The sequence below is a fragment of the Cynocephalus volans genome, chromosome 3 (assembly GCF_027409185.1).
Source record: "Cynocephalus volans isolate mCynVol1 chromosome 3, mCynVol1.pri, whole genome shotgun sequence".
Lineage (NCBI taxonomy): Eukaryota > Metazoa > Chordata > Mammalia > Dermoptera > Cynocephalidae > Cynocephalus > Cynocephalus volans.
The window spans coordinates 179677496-179698861 of record NC_084462.1 but is presented as its reverse complement, the minus strand read 5'-3'; the positions used below and the strand labels follow the sequence as shown (position 1 = coordinate 179698861).

General features: G+C 44.9%; 2 protein-coding genes across 5 annotated transcripts in view; one reads left to right on the top strand and one right to left on the bottom strand.

Annotated features, from left to right (window-relative positions):
• WDR25 (WD repeat domain 25) overlaps positions 1 to 10638 on the bottom strand; it is a 144365-nt gene extending 133727 nt beyond the window's left edge. Inside the window, exons 1-2 of the mRNA XM_063089669.1 lie at positions 10569 to 10638; positions 6829 to 7666 (exon numbers count right to left, since the gene is read on the bottom strand). Coding sequence (XP_062945739.1) covers positions 6829 to 7635 — 807 coding nt within the window. The 5' untranslated portion in view covers positions 7636 to 7666; positions 10569 to 10638. The remainder of the gene's footprint in view (positions 1 to 6828; positions 7667 to 10568) is intronic.
• A 109-nt stretch (positions 10639 to 10747) lies between these two features.
• WARS1 (tryptophanyl-tRNA synthetase 1) overlaps positions 10748 to 21366 on the top strand; it is a 36375-nt gene continuing 25756 nt past the window's right edge. The window contains exons 1-2 of one of the 4 annotated variants that reach the window (XM_063090582.1): positions 10748 to 10816; positions 16800 to 16975. In XM_063090582.1, the coding sequence (XP_062946652.1) occupies positions 16865 to 16975 (111 nt within the window). In that variant the 5' untranslated portion in view covers positions 10748 to 10816; positions 16800 to 16864. Of the gene's footprint in view, positions 10817 to 11916; positions 11970 to 16799; positions 16976 to 21366 lie in introns of those variants that run through there. The other 3 variants (XM_063090581.1, XM_063090583.1, XM_063090585.1) reach the window with 3 other exon arrangements.

The window sequence follows — 21366 nt, the reverse complement described above, 5'->3', positions numbered from 1 at the left end:
AATAAATTGCCAATCATCAGCATAATGCTCCATGACTTCTCACTCCACACATCAAATCATTTCTCAGTCTCGTTTCGTAAAATCCATCAAGAATAATTCTTTCAAAAACTGAAATAAACCCTCACTCTGGCACTTGGATCCATAAATTCCTTGTCTTTGAATGTGAAATATATCACTTTCTACAAAGAACATCTAAGACACCCTAATATAATCAGATACACTAACAATGATAAATCAACAGGATCCTGTAATACATAAAAATGCAAATCCAAACCACCACGGAAATCATCTCTCTTCCTTATCCCCCTTAACAGAACCACGAGATTTTGAAGCTGGGATGAAGTATGGGCACCACTTGGAAGAAGAGATATGCTTTCCCATCCTTTATTCTCAGAGATGGGAGAGCAGAGTGGGTTTTTAGCTCTTTTTGCTTAGGCTCTGTAATCTGACAGCTAGCTTCCCATCTTGCCTTGATCATTTACCAGCTGTGTGACCGTGAACACATGTCTTAACCTCTCTGAGCCTCAATTTCCTGATCAGTAAAATGGGAATAAGAAAACGCCTGGCCTCTTGGGCCTGTTGTGAAGAGGAGGTGGAGTGTTTAGAAATGGGCCTAGTATGTGGTAAGCGCTTGATAATGGTTAGTGCTTTCCATCCTCTCTCATCTGTGTTCCCAGTCAGAGGCCACACAGCTGGTGAAGGGCATAGTAAGACCCCATCCTGTGTTATCAGCTATCAGAACAAAGTCCTTTCCTTCAGATGCACATGGGCAGGGTGCCCAAAAACCAGCTGAACCTGGCACCACTGGTCGGAGGAAGGTAGACACATCTTTCCTGCCCCCAATTCGCTCCCCTGAGCTGTAAAGCCACTTCCCCAGCATTGCCAGAAGCTCAGACGCAAAACTGCTCTGTAAACTGGCAAAGTGCTGCACAATTCTTTTTCTTCTATCCCATTTTAAATGTGATCAGTTTGGAGACTTGGACCCAGCCCTCTAACACAGACCTTCTGAATGTGCAGAACACAAAAAGGGAGAATGTGAACAGCTTGGTACACATAATCCCAAAAACTCTTTAAATTTTAAAAGTACTTATCTCAGGAACTCTGAAACTCTTTAAAAAGATGTTTATAGAGAGACAGACTATGAAAAGATTCACAAAAACGAGTTAATTAAGTTGGAGGACTCTGGGTGATTTGTCTTTTCTACAATCTTTTTTTTTTTTTAACAATCGATGCATCTTTTATTCAGATAAAAGCTGTAGCAAGATGTTTACAATTATTTTTTAACTAATCAATACAGGCACGGTGGAGTCAGGAAAACAGTTCTTCAGCATCCCCCCATATGAGGCACTGGGCTGGATCTTTTCATTTCTTCCCCACAGCAACAATCCTAATCCGTGGCCTTTGTCCCCATTTTACCAGTAAGGAACTGGGGAATCAGAGAGGCTAAGTGATTTCCCCAAAGTCACACAGCTAAGCAGCATATATGGAATGCGAGTCCTGGAGTTGTCATACAACAATGGCACTGAAGCTTTGCCAATCTATGCAGGTTCCACTCACCACACACAAGGGCATTAGCTAAAGCCCAGGTGTAAATCAAAGCCCATTTTAACTGCATTAAGGCAACAAAAAAGACAACATTTATGTATAGCCATGTTCACTGCAGTACTGATTATTTAAAATATGAAAGCAGGAAATTATAACAACACGGAAATGACAAAGCAAAGTTTGGAATTTGAGATAGTCATAAAAATATGTTTGGGAAAAGTTTTTAATAAGGTAGAAAAACACCCCTTACAAACACTACAAAAGATGGGGGGGGGGGCACCAGAATTCAAAGCTGTAGATATTGTGCAATAAGCCCAATTGGGTAAACATTTAGAAATATAGTGACCCAGACCAGCAAGGTCCCTCACATTAAAGAGGTGCTGATTTGGGGTTGGGGATTATCAAAGATTTCTGTTTTCTCCTTCATACTTCATATTTTCTGTATCTTCAAAGTTTTTTACCATAAGATCTGTTACATTCATGATCAAAAATGGAAACGTTTTTTGGATTTTGTGTTTTTATAAACATTTTAAGGAAGGTTGTTATTTAAAGAATTTCTACAGCAAATTATTTTGTAAAGCAAATAAATAACTAATTCACTTAATTTAAAAAACCTTCTGTTTTAGAACTCCAGGTTTTCATAAATGGACAGCAAGTCCCTGTAAGCAGAAACTTGCCTTATTCATGCTTTCAGGAATCCCTTTCTTTGGTACCTGGCAGAGTGCTCTGCACAGGGGGCAGACAATAACAGTTAGCTGTGTTTACTTAAAGCAGGCCACGTTGTGGTTTTTCCTTCAAAAAAGGCATCAAAGTCTGAATTCTACCTTTACATGCAGTAAGTGCTCAAATGTGTTGGGCCAAATGAGTTCACTGGGAAATGAAAAGAGTATGTAAAAGGGTATCTGTACTGGGATTACAGTTATGAAAAAACATGCATGCTCACAGACAAGGGCAGGAAGGAATCATCCAGAAAGAAAACAGCATCAGTGGGGAATTATGAGTCATTGTTTTGTTTTACTTAATTTCTCTAGCTGTAAATTTTTCAAGACTAATATAAGCATATTTTACAGCTCACGGAGCATTTAGAACATATTAAAATAAGTATCTTCCCACTGTAATGTGCTCAATTGAAGCTTATGAATTCCACAGCTACGTTGTAAGGAGATGAAGGCACTGGCACTCTACGTTCTTTACATTAATCAGAGGGATTCTGTTGTTTTTCTCCTGATCAGAAGAGAAATCATCTTTCAGTAAATGTTACCTTGAATCAAGGATTCTTCCACATTCTAGAAGCTTGGATGAGCTGCTCATATTGTCTTACTTTGCCCCCTAGTGGTAAACAGGATTTATGCACACAAAAGACAATCCTTTCCCAAAGGCTTGCAATAAAATCCAAAAAAAATTTTTTAATCGTTATTGATCACTTAACACGTGCAAAATTTTGTGCCAGATGCTACAGAGAATATATAAATGAATCTGGCACAGTTCCCGTACTTGAGAAGCTTAAAATCTAGCAAGGTGAAGCAGATACGTTTCCGTGGCTACTCAGTAGAATAAGAGGGCCACCGCATGTCAAGGATGGGAGAAAATTCTTGGGGAGAGCAACAACTGGAACACACACTAAGTGCCAACAATGTGCCTGGCACTATATTAGGGAATTCACATCCAACATTGTTTATTTTTCACGAAAACCAGCAAGGCATGTGTAATTATCTCCACTTCACAGATACACAAATTGAGGCTCAGAGAAGTGAAGTATAACTTGCGAGAGATCACACAACCAGCAGGTGGTAGGGCGAGGACTCAAGCTGAAGTCCTGTGACCCCAGCCCCCACGATCTACCCTGCTGCCTGATCTCTGACACAGGGAGGGAAAAGAACACCACAAGCTGTCCAGCCAGACCGCATACGAACCTTAGGGCCTCAGCCAGGACTTCCCTCCCCATCCCCCACCTGGTCCCCGATCCCTGTTCCCAGCCTGGCTTCTCCACCCTCTGCCACACATTCTTCACACTGAAAAGTTGCTCAAAGTCAATTTGCCCAAAGCCAACTTGCCAAATAACCCTATCACTGAAAACTGTCAAATACTTTAAAGCAGGGAGGACCCTGGACCACTGCTTGCATCTATGGATCATAAAAGCCCTGATTTTCAAGACACCACACTGACCCTAGCAGCCATAGTCGGCCCTGACCTGACCCCATGATGACAGATGTGATCTGCCCCTGGGGCCACTTCCAGTGCCAACGCCCTGAGTGATAGACAGTGCAGGGGGAGGGGCTCCATACCAGTGTCCTCACCTATACCATACACACCATCTCCTTGGGACAGGCAGGCACAGTCACAGACCCCCAGCCCCCAACCTAGGACAGCCCCACAGACCCGGACCCAGGTCTCAGTGAATCACCCAGAAGCTGTGACAGTCCCTCGCCTGAGCTGCATGAGCTGCCATCCCAAGCTGGACCAACTGCTCCCTCTTCTGGTCATGAGGTGTCACCATTAGTTGGCTGCTCACGATCTCCCCTCTGTGGGGCGAGAACATCTCTCCCTGCATCCCCAGTGGCACAGTGCCTGGCATATCCATCTGCTCCACAACACCAGAGATCAAGGCTTCCTCTAAGATGCTCTCTGTTCAAAAACTATTGTGGGGATGCTTCTGTTTAGGAAATCTAAATTGCCCAGGCAGAAGTGACCCTAGCTGACCAAGTTGTTCTGCTCTGCTATCAAGGCCCAGAGAGCATTTTACTGAGCCAGATGGAGACCAGTTCCCACAGGGCCCTAGGTCTGCCACCTCACCATTGGGAGACTCGCTAGGAGGGCGGGCAGATGGGTGTCCACAAGGACACGTCTGCCACCCCCTGCACCTCTCCATGGGGCAACACCCTGAGTGGAAGGTGCTCCGTCCATCTCCGCCCAGGGCAACCGCCTCCTCTCCAGCCTGTGCTGCCAGCATCTGCCAGGCTGCCCACCCCTTCCCTCCAGTGCCCCAGAGAGGTGACCACCTGCGCCCCTCAGGTGGCCCGCCCTGTGACCACAAAACTCCTGCCATGGGCCAAGCATCAGAACACCCTCATTGGTGCTAACTGCAGGCGGCAGCTCTGCACCGCTGTGTGCTGCTGCAGGGGCAGAAGCAAGGCTGCACTCGCCTCTGCAGGGAGAGAGTGAGAGGGAAGAGGAAGCCCTGCACCACAAAGAGACCAGGTGTGGACACACCCATCAACATGTCAGCTCCCAAAGAGTGAGGACTTTGTCTATCTCGCTCAACACTACTTCTCCAGCACCCAAAACAGGGCCCTGCACAAAGCCAGAGCTTGCTAAACATTTGTCCAACATATGACCTAATGGGGGAGACTTCAGAGATGACTGTCTGAGCTGGGCCCTGACTGTTCAGCAGGAATTAAACAGGCGGGAACTCAAAGAGCCAAAGCATAGAGGGAAGAAGGTCCCAACAATAAGATAAGCTCAGGATAACAAAGGGGTTATCACTCAGACTCTAAGGCCAGCAGACATTGCCAGGAGCAGAGCAGGCCCCACCCAGGCCCATCAGAAACCTTCCAGATGGCTCCCCCACCCTCCTGGCCCTCTGTGGGCCAGGTGCAGACTCTCAGGAAGGAGAGCTGAGAAGCCGCAGGACTGCAGGATGAATCCAAGCATGCTATGACCCACACCAGGGATGCCAGAAGCCTCCTACGCAGACTTCCCAGGCCCAAACATGGCAGGAGAAGCGCCAAAGACCTGAGCAAAAGATCCCAGGAGTGCAGGCTGAAGACAGAATATGATATTCTCTCCCCACATAACTCTGTTAGCCTTGCCAGAAAAGGACACACGAGTTACTTCACACTCTGGCCACTTAAAAATGACACCCATATCAGATCCCATACTAGCCAGCTGCCAAAAAAAAAAAAAAAGACACACCTAGATTTGGCTCATTTCAAAGACATCACTACACTTGGAGCTTCTTTTATTCACCTCAGAAAATGCCTCCTAGGGAAAAAAGCTCCAAATGTATCTTGCAAGTAAAATGATGTGGGCAGCTTGGTTCCAGAACTCTGAGGAAACTAGGGGGAAGAAGCTAACATTTATTGAGCACCCATGTGGAGCACCTGAGTGAGAGTGATCAGAGGCAGGCTCTGTGGCCCCGTAATTCTTAAGCATTGTTCTCACATGATCACATGACACAGGTATGATTATGCCTTTTACGGGTAACACACCAGACTCAGGCCAGCTCAGGCCAGTCGACCACCTACTCTGCAGCAAAAGTGGACTGGAAGCCAAGTTCCTCCACCTCGAAAGCCATTTTCTTTCCAAGAGAGTTTCGTTCAGCTGGCATTTATTTGGCATCTACTATGTCACAGGTGCTTTACTAAACACCGAGAACAGTGAGGAGGAGGAACACAGTGAACATCCTACAGGGGCTGGCAACAGGTCCAGGGGTATGTGGCACGCCCCCCTCACACATATACCTGCATGCTGTGGGGAGTGCTTACTGCAAGCCCGCATTACTTCAGCAGCTTGTAAAAATAAATAACACAATGGAAAAAAAAGTTTCCTTGTAAAACCAGAAGTCTCCAGCAAGGCACAGGCAGCCTGCCCTGATCTGGCCCCTGCATGTTTCTCCAGCCTTGGTCCCTCACCGGCTCAGGCTTAGAGCCAATGCATACATGGGGCTCCTCCAGTCAAGAATGCTCTTCCTGCACCAAGCAAACCTTCCGCTGTTGGGAAGCCATCACCAAGCCCTCCTGGCCGCTAGGTTCCCAGAACACTTCTGTGTCTGGAGGTCCTGTCCTCAGAGCCCTGGGCCCAGGGTTGAAAGTGTCTGTCCACTTGTCCACAGCTCCTAACACAGTGTGCAAGCCCTTGCACCCAGGGGCTGGGTCTCTCTACCCCTGCAATACCCACACCCAACACAGCCCCCAGGACAGAACTGGCATTGCTCAGCACTCCACAGTTCCCAGGGCTTGGTCTTGGGCCTGCTTTTCTTCTCCCTCTAATCACTCTCACTCAGTGACGCCAGCCTCCCAGGGCCCCCACGAGGGATAAGGACCAGCATCCTCCAGTGACCCCAGCAAGGCAGTGTCAGGGAAGGAATGGGGCAGGAGGGACCCTCGATCCAAGGCTGAGCACACAGAATCTTCTCTTGAATGCAACAAAGAGAATTAAAGAAACTCCCAAAAAGAAATACTCAGCCTGTAACCACTCTCGCCCTCACTCTGTTTTGATGAATAAAACATTCCAGCAGTTTATTCCTAAGAGCATCTGAAAACAGAAATTTTCATCAACTCTTACCTTGTAGGTTTTATCCATAGAAGTTGAGAGAAGCATATGGCTCTTAGAAAGGACTGGACACCACTGAACGCTGTTGACAGGGCCCCTGTGGCTTCTCAGATGGAAAAGCACTTTCCTGGGAACCTTGGTTTCTTTATACTGACTGTCCAAATATGGCTGAATAAATTCAGACACTCTGGGGGCCACACAGAGAGGGGCAGGGGCACACCCCACAGAAGTACCCTGTGGCTCTGCACCTTTATTCTTGCGAGTTTCCGTGCTTAATGCTTGCTGCTGTCTTAGTCTTTTGGGGGTATATGGTACCACACAGTCCTCATGCCTTTTCCTCTGAAAAGAGGTGCCATTTTTACCTATGGTTTCAGGTTCGCTTTGAGCACGGGAAGATAACTTGGGGAAGTCCCAAGAGGGTTTTACTTGCTTCAAGTGGGCAGCTGCCAGGGGCATGTGGCTGGCCGGAGCGCCGGTCATCCACAGAGAAGGATGAGAAGACTCACTGGTGGGGAAGGTGACTTCAGGCTCCTTCCTGGGCCACTGTAGCCTCTGGCTAGGACAAGATCCCCAACCACCTTTCCCGAGCCGAGCCAGTGGGAGACGATGGCTCCCCGGGTCTTCACGAAAACTATGCTTCGTGGACTGCACCTCCTCTTTTGTTCTAACCAGGATACCAGATGCAAAATCCTGCCCAGGAGGTTCAGCCACACCAGAAGCATCTTTCATCTGGCGAGCAGCATTAAAACTTCCCACAGTCTCAGTCTCAGCCTCTGAGTCAGAATCATCATAAGACACCAACGAAGCCATTGAAGACATGGTTTCCTTCTGTCCTTTGAGGGAAAACTACCTAAGACCAAACAAAGTCAAGAGTCAGAAAATGCGCATGAAGGAATATTTATGTCGTTAAAAGAAAACACGTCACCTAGCAAATCCAAGATTTCAAACCCCCAAGTATAAACACATAAAAAATAAGAGCTTTTTTATATACCAGGCATAATCGGAAGATGTAATTTTAAAAATAAAAATTATGGAATACCTGGGAATAAACTTATAAAAAATAAGCAAGACCAACATGAAGGAAATGAAAACTTTAATTGAAGGACATAAAAGAAGACCTGGAAAGACAATGCCTGGACAGAAAGACTTAGGGTTTTAAAGATGTCTTTTGGAAGGTCAATTTCAGCAGTATGTATTACAACTTTACACACATATAGTTTTTACCCCAACAACCCCATTTTGGAACTGTATCCTATGCAAATACTAGCATATGTTTGCTAGATGTATACATCTGTAAAGATAAACGTATTTTTAAAAGCCTGCAGCACTGTGTATTAGCAACAAATGAGAACAACCTACGCTCACCAACATGAATAAGGTGAGGTCTGAAAACATGGAAAGACACCCAGAATTCACCAAGTGGCAAAAGCATGCCACCCTCACCTTCATCCTCCCCCTGTGCTCCAGTCCTTCCTCTTTTTCTCTCTGCTTGGGACACTCTTCCCCAGATATCCTATCTCAACTCTAAGCTAGTCAGACAGACAGATCCACAACATAAGGCTGAGGTCCTGCGGTGTCAGTTCACTCAAGTGTGGTGGGAGCAATTCTGAGGGTATGATCCAAATCTCCCTGTTTCACCCCAAACACACGGATTCACATAGCAGTAGATTTCCCCTTTTAAAAAAATTCTTCCTGAAATTCTGAACCATCATGCACAATAAAATTTTTACCAACTAGTTCCCTGAAAGAAGTTCTTTGGTCTGGAGTTCAATATTTTAATTCTGTGCTGTTAACATGAAGTACAATCAGGAGGAAAACAAGGATGCCAGGCACACCCAGGACAGCAGAGAGCATGGTGGAATAGCATTGAAAGCTCAGGCAATGGATGAACTTCCAAGAAAGTCCAGTGTGCCCTACCTTAATAAACCACATAGATCTCCTCCTCCACTTGTGGGCTCAGGCCAGCATCAAAAGATTTCCTCCAGGTACTTTGTTAAGACATTACAGACCTACTTCTTCCCCTAGACAGTAGGTTTCAATGTTCCCCGTAATCAACCACCCAACCCCTTCCATACCTTTCTCCCAAATGGTACCATGAAGGGCTCTACTACCGTAAAAGTCAGGTCATCATTCAATGTCCATATTTAGCCTCCTCCAATAATGCCGTCCCCACTAGCAGCCTAATCCAGGCAAGTAACACCTTCTACATGCAAAGCCATCATCTAAATAAAACTTCCAAAACTAGCCAGCCCATCTCAAATGGATAATATGATGGACTAATTATAAACTAATGGAACTATGCACTGCAAATGATTTGGCATTTCTGTTCTCTAAATACTAGCCTGGTCCTGAAGCCAGTCTCACCTCCTGCACCTAGGCACAACCCACCACAGCAGCACCCCACTCTTTTCTGTCACAGGGAACCCAGCAGGTTTCCACCACCAGGGTGCCCATGCTCAGCCATTAGGATGGATTCCCACCCAGCCAAGAATTCACATAGGTTAACTCACAGAAGAGGCCTGTGTCCAGAATTAAAGACACAGTCTATCACCAAAGATCAAAGATCAGAGATCACAAGGCAAGGCAGCAAGGACTGAATGAATACAACAGAGTGGATGATAGGGCTCCTGATACACTCAGCCTCATATACATTTCATTCACACGTTCAACAAACATTGATGGAGCATTGGCTACACACCAAGCCCTACACTAGGCACCAGGAACACCACAGTGAGCAAAACAGAACAGTAAATCATGCCCTGCACTCACCATGCTCACATGCCAGTGGGGAGAGACAGACCATAATCAAGAGACATAGAGGTTGCTGGGTGGTGAGAAATCCTAAGGAGAAAAGTAAAACAAAGGAAAGCGGAGGGTAGGTGGGTTTGGGACTGCAGTTTCACATAGGGAGGCTAAGGCAGGCCTCGGAGAGAAGGTGACATCTGGGTAACGCTCGGGAGGAGGTGAGGGAGCAGAGGTGATGAGAGGCACTGACGATTGAACCAACAAAACCAGTTGCATGGAGTGAGAGAGGAGTCCAGGATGATTCAAGGAAAACAGGCAAAAATGGAGAAGACTGGAAGCTGATGGGGACAACATACACTTTAGGGAGTGTTTGTTGCCTTTTATGTTTCAAAGGCAAAAGAAAAATGTTTTTTCTTGAAAAGAGGGGAGCAATTAAACTAAGAGGAAGAGAAAGAGCCAGTAGAAAGAAAAGGTAAGGGCACTGCAGAAAGATGCTAAGGAAGGGGGGAGTGGCATTGACAGTCACTAGCACGATAGCTCCAAGAGGGCAGGACTTTCTGTGCGTTTTGTTCGCTATTCGATCCCGAGCGTCTAGAAATAAATATTTGTGAAATACAGCCTGCTGGGAGGGAGGCACAGAAGAAGTCAAAGAAATAGGATATCCTCATTCAACAAACATTTCCTGATTACCTACTCTGTGTCAGGCCCTGGGTGGTTGGGTATGGTGTGGGCCGCGATTAAACCCTAAACACGGACCCTGCCCCAGAAGCCAAAGACGGATGAAGGAAACAAACAAGAGATGACCAGAGATGGGTTCTGAAGGATGAATAGGAGTTAGCGGTGCTGTCCACAGTAAGAGGCAAGGGTGGGCCAGAGCACTGCGCTTTCGGAAGGAATTGGAGATGAAGAGAAGGCGAGCGGGGATGACAGACCGGCGCGGAAAGGCGGGAAGCGCTCCGGGCGCTTGCCGGGTCCCAGTTCCCGCCCGCCCGGGGCCCGCCGCTCACCACAAGCACCGGAAGCGCTCGGCTCTCTCGGAGGCCGGCCGGCCGGCCCGCAGTCCGCCGCCCTGTCGCGTTCCTCCGTGACGCCAAGGACGCCAGCCAATCAACGGCAGGCTCCGCCCCGCCCCTGCGCGAACAGCCAATGACAGCGCAGCCAGGCCGGAAGTTGTTCCGGACGGACGGCGTTTCCACGGACGCCCAGGAGGCGACCGGTGGCGGACCGGCGGCGCTGCCGGGCACTGTATGGCCGGGTGAGTGAGGGGCTGGAGGCCGGGGAGGTGAAGTCAGGAGATGAGGGAGGGAGAGAAGGACGCCTGGGCGGCGCCCATGACCTGACCCTCCCAGGGACGCCTGCGCGCCAGGATCGGGGGTATGCTCCCCAGAACCCGGCTCGCGGCCCGCCGGGTCGTAGACTGCGAGGGACGCGGAGGCTCCCACTGCCCCCCTCGCCCATTTCCTCCAAGCGCCGCCGACCCGGCCTGACTCCCACTCTCGCCGGCACCGACCCTTCGTCGTCTGCTGATTCTTCCCCTTTCCCAAAGAGAGAGGCCCCTACTTTTATTTAGTGTCTGCCATGTGCCAGGGGCTTTGACTAAGGTGCTGCACTCAGTCCCCTCACCGGTAACGGTAGGAGGCTTCTTTATGCCCTTTCTCTCTCTCTCTCTATCTCTCTCTTTAAGATGACGGGTAAGGGGATCTTAACCCTTGACTTGGTGTTATCAGCACCACGCTCTCCCAAGTGAGCCACAGGCCGGCCCCTTTATGCCCTTTCTCAGATGAGGAAACCGAGGGAGGAGCAGAGAAGTAATAAGACTTGCCCAAGGTCTCCAAGCAAGAAAATGCCCAAGCTGGGATTGAAACCCAGGTCTCTCTGACCCTAGAACTCATGATCTTTCCACCGCACTGCGCCGCCTCAGTGAACCACAGCCGCAGAGAATTTACAGCGCGCCTTTACCGCCCCCCACGACTACACATAAACTCAGTTACTCACACTGATGCTGAGGGTGGGGAAAGGGAAGAGGGTGGGGAGGTTATATGGAGGCCATCGTGGGGTAAGGAGTGGCTGATGCAATGACCAGTTAATGGCTGGGCGCTCAAGAGGGTTTCACTGGTCTCCACCCGGGCCCCCCCCACCACCACCCCTGATTGCAAGTTTCATCAAGGAAGTTGGTCAAGAGGCTCAAATGTTTCTGAGAATCTGAATGATTTCTAAGAAACCCTAAGTGCGGGAAGCTGAAGGGTGGGGTAAATAGGAAAGAGCTCTTCTCCAAGCCTTTTCTAAAAAGGAAACTGAAAGAAAGAGGGGGAGACTATTAAAGACTGGCTGGCTGGGCAGGGCAGTCTCAGCTGCTCAACTGCCCAGCGTGACCAGTGGCCACCTCTGCAGTGTCTTTTGCAACCTAGGTATGTACTGTCATTTTTGCCAGGCTTAGAGCTTGTTAGTGTTTTTTACCAGCCTCTTACCAAAGTGCCAGAAACTTTGGTTTAGGGGGTAAAGGATTATCTCTCTTAGGTGTAGGTTATTGTACATTTTATTTCATTCTATTGACCCAAAATTCAGGTGATTGACTGCTCCCATAGAGAAAAGAGATACTGGATGAGATACAGTTTGTCTGCTTGGATTCATAGCTTGCCTTCCAGTAACTTCATGTTGGCTGTCATATTCTTCATTATTACAGTCTCCTTGAACAGTCAACATCCAAACATTAGCATTCTTATTGTGGTACCCAAAAGTATCTAATGCCTGGCATCATATAAATTGATGTCTTTGCTTTTTAAGATAGTTTATTTTATTATTTGGATGGGAAAATAACCTTTCCTCTTAGTGTTTAAAAGTGGAACATAATCTTTTCCAAAGTTTAGGGTCCTTTGGGAACTTGCCAGTGCAAACTCATTGTCACCTACACTCTGGGGCCAGGATGTGAAGGTTTGTATCCCACGTCCTGATGGTATTCTAGGCATCCAGAAACTTTCCTGGGCCATCTGGCTCTTCCTGGCTGCTCCAGAATTGGCTGTCTTGAAACCACTTTTCACCAAATTGCAGAATTGGTGTATCCTAATCTTATCTGTGAGATGATTTTTGCTACAGCCAAAGTCATTATCATGTTATTCTATTAGACAGTTCTATAATTCTTCCTGTTCTTCATTCCAGTTCTGTACCTGGTTTCTTTAAATGCTGTTATGCTCCTCTAGAACAATGGAATCTTTCCAAATGAGCACAAGATTTAAGTTTTTGAAGAAGGGGAATTGGGAGTTAAGTTTTAAGAGTTTATTTTAGCTTTAAAGGTCTGCTGTGTTAGAGTTCAGCCTTATAAAACCAAGGTCACAGGTTCAGATCCCCATAACTGCCAGATGCCAAAAAAAAAAAATAGATACTTAAATGACTACTGTGATTTGCTGTGGAATAGGCAGTTTTTCTCTTTAGACCCCAGTACCTTTGTTTAGAGGAGTAATAAATTACTTCACATAAAACTTCATTTCTTGGGCTGGCCTGTGGCTCACTCGGGAGAGTGTGGTGCTGAGAACACCAAGGCCGCGGGTTCGGATCCTATATAGGGATGGCCGGTTAGCTCACTGGTTGAGCGTGGTGCTGACAACACCAAGTCAAGGGTTAAGATCCCCTTACCGGTCATCTTTTAAAAAAAAAAAAAAAAAAAAAACTTCATTTCTTTGTTTTATAGTATTTGTTAAATAGATAAAGGAACTTTCCTTAACAAAGGCAATTCATGTAGTAAACAATTTTTTTTTCCTTTTTTTTTTTTTTGGCTCCCCTTTGGGGAATCAAACTGGTCTCCCAGGTAGAAAACACTTAAGACAATGGTCCTTAATCTTTTGGTATCTTAGATCTCTTTGAAAAGGTAGTGAAGCCTTTTCAAACTCTTTCAACTTTGATGTAATTTCAGAGGTTCAGGAACTCCAGGTTAAAAACGTCTGAAGTTAAGCTGAATTCTAAAAGTTAATAAGAAATAAAGGAGGATGTTAACTAGGTGGTTGAAAAAAGAAGAATACAATAAACAGGGTAAATGGATATATGCATGAACTGAAGAAGATGTGCTCACTTAAGAAGTTGCATCATACACACACACACACGTATACAAAAGATTTAAATAGTGTGGGTGATTCCCACACAGTGAGTATATGCTTTGTGATCATGAGAAGGGAGACCTCATCTACCATTCCCCCAGTCTGATTTAATTCTGTGTGCCTCTTCTTAAATGGGATTCTGATCTTTAAAGTTAAATGTTTTTCCCTGTAACATGGACTCTAAATGCAGGCCCAATTCTTCTAGTTCATCTTCTACCAAAGAAACAGTTATCTGCTCTGTTACAGTGAGAGATTGGCTGTCCAGGTCTCATCTGATCATTCTACCTGTCACTTTCCCTAGGAATTTTTAAGGATAATTTTGATCTAACTTGATTTTGGTCCTATTCAAAGGACCTTACTTCTACTGCCTGTTGGCTTTCATGCATGGCACCACATTTTGGAAGGATGTGGTAAACCAGAGGGAACACTAGAAAGACTGACCATGATGGTGGACAGATGTTAGCAATGGGTGAAGAAACCAGACAAGGGATATGAAACCTGAAGAAAATGCTAGGAAACCGGTCTAGCTCCCCCAAACTCAACTCAGCTCATTGTCAGGAGGTTAAACAAGAGGCTGTCTAAAGTCTAGATGAGGGAATTAACCTTCAACTGGAACAAGTGCTTGCAAAGATATTATAAGTGGACACTTATAATATCTCAGAGGAAAAAGAGTTGAACTAGATGACTTACAAGATTTATTCATTCAGTAAATGTTTGTTGCTAAGCTCACTGTGTACCAGGTACTAGAAGTACGTGGAAGAATAAACTCAGTGCTTGCTTTCACAGTCTACTGGAAGAGGCACAAATAACTAAAATGCAGTGTATGTGCTTTAATAAAGTTACTAAGGGAATGAATGCTTGGGGATCACAGAGGAGGAGTGACCGTCTTGGCACCAGAGGCACAGCTGTCAGGTAGGCTATGAAGAAGAGCTGAGGTTTGAATTGGAAAGATACTCAGCATGTCCAGGCAGAGGAGGGTGTAAGCCATTTCAGGCAGCAGGGGAAGCTGGAATTCTGAGAGAACACATGGTCGAGAGGGGCTTTGGCATCAGATTTTGCTACTCCCTGGTGTTGGAACCTCAGAAGGGTTCTGAGTTCCCTGATCTGTCAGCCTCTTATATGCTAATGCAGAGTATATACAGTAACCTTCAACTTTGCAAGTTGGGAGAATTTGAGATGACGTGTAAAATATCTAGACTTGATGTTTGATCATTTGTAGCTAGAAATAATTTTTTATTACTTTGTTATTTGATATGGGCAAAGACCCCCAGAAAGAAATGGGTAAGGACTAATTCCAGCTTGTTGTTAGGGAAGGAATGCAGAGCCCGAGTGATTCTCCTCTCTAGCTCTAGGCAGAAGGTACTTCCACATTCCTATTCTTTTTCACAGGCCTGTTCTAAACTGGTTGCTTTGTTGTATAAGTCAGTTGCCTTACCAAATTTCCCTTTCTGGGAATTGAGGTAATTCCCAGCAAGGAGGAGAAAGAAACTGGCTGCTGCCCCATCCTGGTTTCAGTATTGTGGTTTCATTTACTTAGATTAAGATTGGTTTAGTTGATTAAGACTGGCTTAACACTTTTTTTTTTTTTTAGATTAACATTGGTTTAACACTTTTTTTTTTTTTTAAAGATGACCGGTAAGGGGGTCTTAACCCTTGGCTTGGTGTTGTCAGCACCACGCTCAGCCAGTGAGCCAACCGGCCATCCCTATACAGGATCTGAACCCATGGCCTTGGTGTTATCAGCACTGTACTCTCCCGAGTGAGCCACGGGCCAGCCCTGGTTTAACACTTTTAAAACAAATATTTAACAAATGTATAAATAAAAGTAAATTACACCTCAAATTTGTGTTTGGTTCAGAGTTAAATACTTTGTAGGATAACATAGGCTCTAGGGTCAAACTACTTGAGTTTGGCCATTTCTGCCACTTATTTGCTGTGTTATCTTGGGCAAGTTTTTTAACCCCTCCGTGCCTTATCTGTGGAGATAAGAAATCTACTTCAGGATTGCTGTAAGACTTAAATGAATTAATATGTGAAAAGTGCTTAGATCAGTACCAGATACAGAAGTGCTCAGAGTTAGCTGCTCTGTCATTAGCCTCGATGTTGTTCTCCTCATTCAAGGTATTGCAGCAAGTTAAGATGAAGCTGGATTTCAACCACACCCTAGAACCCTAACAAACAAAAATAAATCCAATAACAATACTCGTTGTAATTACGTCTTGCTTTACAGTTTACAAAGTGCTCCTATGTCATTTTTTTTCTCATTTTGTTCTCATAACAACCCCTGAGGTAGGTGAAGAGATTCCTGGTGGTGCCATTTTTATAGATGAGGAAACTGACACTCAGAAGGGGGAAGTGACTGACCCAAGATGGGGACCCAGTCTCTGCCTGCCCTATGTCTTACCTTTTTCAAGGTTGATGGTGAAAAATGACTAATAGAAGGCTCAGGCACACCTTCAGAGGTTTGGTTAAATAAAGCAGCATGTGGAATGGACACACCATATATAGTCCTTACCTCATTTGGAGCCCAGAATGGATAAGGCCCTGTCCTCCACCCCAGATCTTGCTTTGTCTGAGAATTTGCCCCTAAGGCAATTAGGATAAAGAGCAAATAGCAATTTGCCAAATGTTTTTAGCTCTAGTGAACTTAGGTTTATTAAAGCACATTGGTATTTATTCCCTGAGCAAACACAAGTCCCAACTGTGTCCTGGGCACTGGGTGAGGCACAGCGGCACCACAGATGCAAATTGGTCAGACTAGGAGGGATCCTCTTTTGCAGACCTTAAGTCAGTATATCATAGCAACTCCTTTGGTCCTCATCGTCGTCATTTGTTCTTCTTTTCCTTTTTTCCATGGCCCCAAGTTTCTGCCGGTATTTTTATTAATGTTATATTTTCCATGTCCTGTAGTATGACTCATCTCACAACCTTTTTGGAAAGAAGGACTAGATACAGGAAAGGAAAAACAGCTGCAATGGTGAGGTTTTTTGTTGTTTTTGGGTTTTTGGCATCTGGCCGGTACAGGGAACCATTGAACTCTTGACCTTGGTGTTACAAGGCTGCTCTGTAACCAACTGAGCAACCCGGCCAGCCCCTCGGCTGCAATGGTTTCTTAATTGCCCTTTTTCTCTCTCCTTTTTCCCTACACAGTCTTCTGTCAACCTCTGAACAAATCCTTTGACACGCTAGCCAGCCGTCAACTTAGGTCCTGGAAGATGGCAGACATGCCCAAAGGCGAGCCCTGTGCCTCTCCGCTGGAGCTGTTCAACAGCATAGCTGCTCAAGGGGAGCTCGTGAGGTCCCTCAAAGCCACAAAGGCAAAAGAGGTACCTGATTTTGTTGGATTCTCCCTCCACACATGCATCTGAGCCTCCCAAGTCTATACGGTTGTGTGGCTTTAGCGTAGACTGTTCTAGGATTCAGTTCCTTCAGTGACTGAGATGTTTTGGTTATAATTTTAAATATATTTTTCCTTTTATCAACATTATGATGGCTGTGCTCTAAAGAGTCAGTGGTCCCCAAAGCCTCTGTGAAATATAGCAGTACTCTGACCCACCTTTCTCCATGTCCTGCTCCCAGACACAAGTATTTTCAATTCCTTTAGCTGATTCTTTGGGTGTGTTCCTCCCCATCTCAAACATCATTCTTATTATATTGCTACTTGTTAATCTTCAAGTTTGGGGCTTTCACTGTAGAAATGAGGAATTCACACTGTTAGAAACACCTGCTGTCAATATATACTGGGAGACTGGAACTCCAGCCTCCCAGTATATATTGTAATTGTAGTTAGGTCAGTGTTAGTATTGACATTATAATAACTATGTAAACACTATAGATACCTGAACTGTTAAGTGTAATATGAATACTTTTCCTTTCCTGTCCAGCTTATTTTCTCTGGCATTAATGTTTGTCTTAATTTTTGTTTGCTTGGCTTTTTTTATGTACTAATGATAATGTATCTCCAAGCTCTCCCACAGTTAGATGAATCTCCTCTCAACATACTCACATTAACTACCCTATCAAGTTTATCTTCTTGAAAAAGTCCTTACTTGTGCCTGCTTCCCCTCTGGACTGGTGGCCCTTGCCTCTCACGCTGCCCATCCTGGGGTCCTCTTTTACTGTCAGCCCAGGGGCTCCCCTCACCTCTGTCTGTTATGCCCCTGTTTCCTGATCCTGTGTCATATTCCTCCTTGCTTCACTCTGTTTTGGCAGAGCAAACGTTCCAATGATTTCTTAAAAAGTTAGTGCAAAGGGAGTAATTTTTTTGAGATCTTGCACATCAGAAAACATGTTTGTTTATTTTACCTAAAACTTGACTGATAATGAAGCCAGGTATAGAGTTCGGGATGATATCCCTAGGATTCTGAAGCTGTTGCTCCAGCATCACCTAGTTTCTGGGGTTGCTGTGGAGAAGACAGACACCATTCCTCTGTTTTTTCTCTCTAGAGGTTGGCAGGATCTCTTTTTTCCAGTGTTCTGAAATTTCTTGGGATGGAGGCTCAGTGCACCTTTCAGACTAGAAACTCATGACCTTTAATTCTCAGAAATCGTATTACTTCTTTGAACTCTTCTGTTTTCTCTCTTCTCTCTTTATAGACTTTTTTTACTGAGAAACTATTGCTCTGATTTTCTTATTTTTTGACTTTGTGTTTTTCTTTCTGGGATATTTGTTCAACTCCCAACCCTCCTCTTGTTTTTCATTTCTCCTATTAGTTTTAACTTCCAAGAGCTCATTTAATCTCTGAAGTTTCCTTTCTTATCACATCCTCATCTGATTCCATGAGTACACGACCATCCTTTTTTATCTCTGGGATCTTGATGACAGTTTTCCTGATGTTCTTTGCCCCCTTTGTAATCTCAGTTTCCTCTAAGTTAATTTTTTTTCCATCTGCCTTTCGTGAATGGTTGTTGCCTCCATGCTGCCCGCTCGTGTTTTAGAGGGAGCGCTGAAAGCTACTGGGTGCTCTGTGCGTGCGGGAGGAACTTGACCAGTGTAGGTTCCGCTTCCCCGGAGCGCGATCAGGCTGCTCCCTTTTATCAGGGAACAGATCTTCAGCACCAGGGTCTTTAGCTCTTTTCTTTGAGGTTAGTCCGATTCCTCAGAGAAAGCTCCTGCAGTCTGCTGTGCAGAAGGTGTAAGTCTGGCTGCCAGTCTTCCACAGCCAAGTGACCCCTCCTGGAAGCTCCCCCTTCTCCATGCTCTGCCCCTGCCCCCGACTGTGCGTAATGCCCCAAGTCCAGGCACTTGTAATTCGGTCCTCTCTCCACCCGAAACCTGTGGTTGGGGGAGGGGTGGCACTCCTAGGTGGGGTGGTCTGAATAGCTACTTCTTGAACAGACCTTCAACCAGTGTTCCTGTTTTTATAACCCCACTCCCATAAATACCTGAGGCCATTAATGCCTGAGCCTTCGGGGGATTCCACAGCAGCGTTAAGTGCAGTCACTGCCCAGGACAGTATTTCCACGATGCCTTGGCATTTGCTTTTCTCCTGTGCTCGGTCAGTCACTAGTCATACATCAGCTTTTAAGCTTCTGAAATCTTGTTGCTGTTGTCTTCTTCCTGTTTCCTTTGTCCCCGTGGGGTTATGCCTTTTTTAAAGATTTCTTTGCTGTTGTTATAGTAATTTTCAGAAGGATCATTGTCAGTCTGCATCTTTAACTGGAACATAGGCACTTCATTTCCTTCTGGGGTGCCTCCACTCTTAGGCCCCCCAGCATCATCTCCATAAATTCCTTTTCCATCACTTCCCACCCTTGCTGCCCTCTTCAAAAAGCTCTTCCTTGCTTGTGACCAAATTGTGTCAACCATCTTACAGTTACCCCAGTATTTTACTTTGACTGTTTGGACCCCAAATAAACCATTACATATTAAAGGAAATAAATAGTACTGAAAGAAAGTAACATCAAAAAAAAAGAAGTTGATTATTTACAGAAAGAGGTCTACTCACCAGTTAGGTCTCAGTGAATTAGGCTAAGTTGTTTTAAAACAAAAATTTAAAATAAAGGACCCAAATGTTGATTATTTACTCCATAAGCCCATTTTGGGAAGTTGACAGTGATATTTTTGTCCAGTTAACATTAAATTTGAATAATATTTAGTAAATGTTTTTAGTTAGTAATTCTTAGTGTCTACAATTATGTTCATTATTTTAATCAACAAGCAATACTTAATACAGTTTAGAATAACTCTTCCAGCTGGCCAGTTAGCTCAGTTGGTTAGAGTGTGGTTATAACACCAAGGTCAAGGGTTCAGATCCCCATACCAACGAGCCACCAAAAAAAAAAAAAAAGAATAACTCTTCCAAGGTATTCTTTGACAAATGCAGTCAGCTGGCACACACTTAAGAGATGAGCGGTTACACAATGAGACCAAAATTTAATGATGAAAAATTCAGAAGTAAATTTGCATCCGACCCTGAAATGTGTTTGTAATAGAAGTACTTGATGTTTCGGAGATTTACTTTTGGCAAAATAGCTGAGCCACACTGGTAGCACCAGTACACTGAGAGACACTGTCAGCTCTTTCTCCTCTGTCTCCTGCTGTTAATCCAGTACTCAAAGTTCTTTCCTGCTCCTAAAGAATAAGATGCACGTCTTTCAGTAACAACAGCTCACTAAAGCAGGGAGTCTCCTGGGGGATAGGTGAGAATCTGGGGGTTATGAGGGGCGACAGTGGCTGAAGGCATACACAGTTTGAACAGGACTGAAGAAATGACACTGGATCACAGAGATTATGATAGAGAGCAGAGCCCTTTTTTCTTTTTCTTTTTCTTTTAGTTTAAGTAAACTGCTTAAATTGAAATACACCATTCATGCAGAAAGTATGGTGATCATAAGGAGGCAGCTCACTGAATTGTCACAAAATGACTACGCCTGCATAAATAGCACCCAAAGTAAGAACCAGCATAGCAGCACCTTGAAGCTGTCTTCACACCTCTTCAATTGATCCTGACTCCTGCCACCATGGATCGGTTCAGACTGTGTTTGAATGCTATATAATTAGGTAGCATATAGTCTTTTGTGTCTAGCTTTTTTCAGAACATCAGCTTTCAAATTCTGCTTCAGTGTCCTGGTGCATGTTAGATTGAGAACAAGAAAACAGACAAGGTGAGCCTGCTTGTCTATCTCAGTCCCTTTCCTGATTTCAGATGGTCCTTGAGCAGGAACATTGGTTAAATGTTTGATTTTCAAAGAGCATCCTGGTTGCAAGCAGAATTAGACCAGGTAGAGTATGAAATGTCAACACAGCTAGTGATTAAAGGATATTGACTACAGTGTATTTCAAAGCAAGGTAAGTCTTCCCATAGATAATTCGATAGAGTATACTAACTAAACATTTATTTTGTTGAAAACACTGAACCTAGGCAGTACGGAAATGAGATGAGTGAAATATACTCCCCTATCCTGGGCAAACATCTTATCTGTTATATGAGTTATATTCATGAGGTTATTGATTCCACAAATCTGACTTATTTTAATGATTAATCCCAGATAACGTTATATTTCGAAATAGATCACCCTAGAATAATGGTTCTCTGTGGCTCAAGTGCTATACCTGATGGAACAGTTCTCTCTGAATGGTGTTGTGATGGTTCTCCACTGGGAAACCCAGTTTAAGCACATTCTGTGTAAGCTCTAAGTGGAAATGTTTGTATTTCCCTTGTCAAGCAAATTGGACTGTGTATATTCCTTGTTTGTGATCTAATCCAGCAAGGCC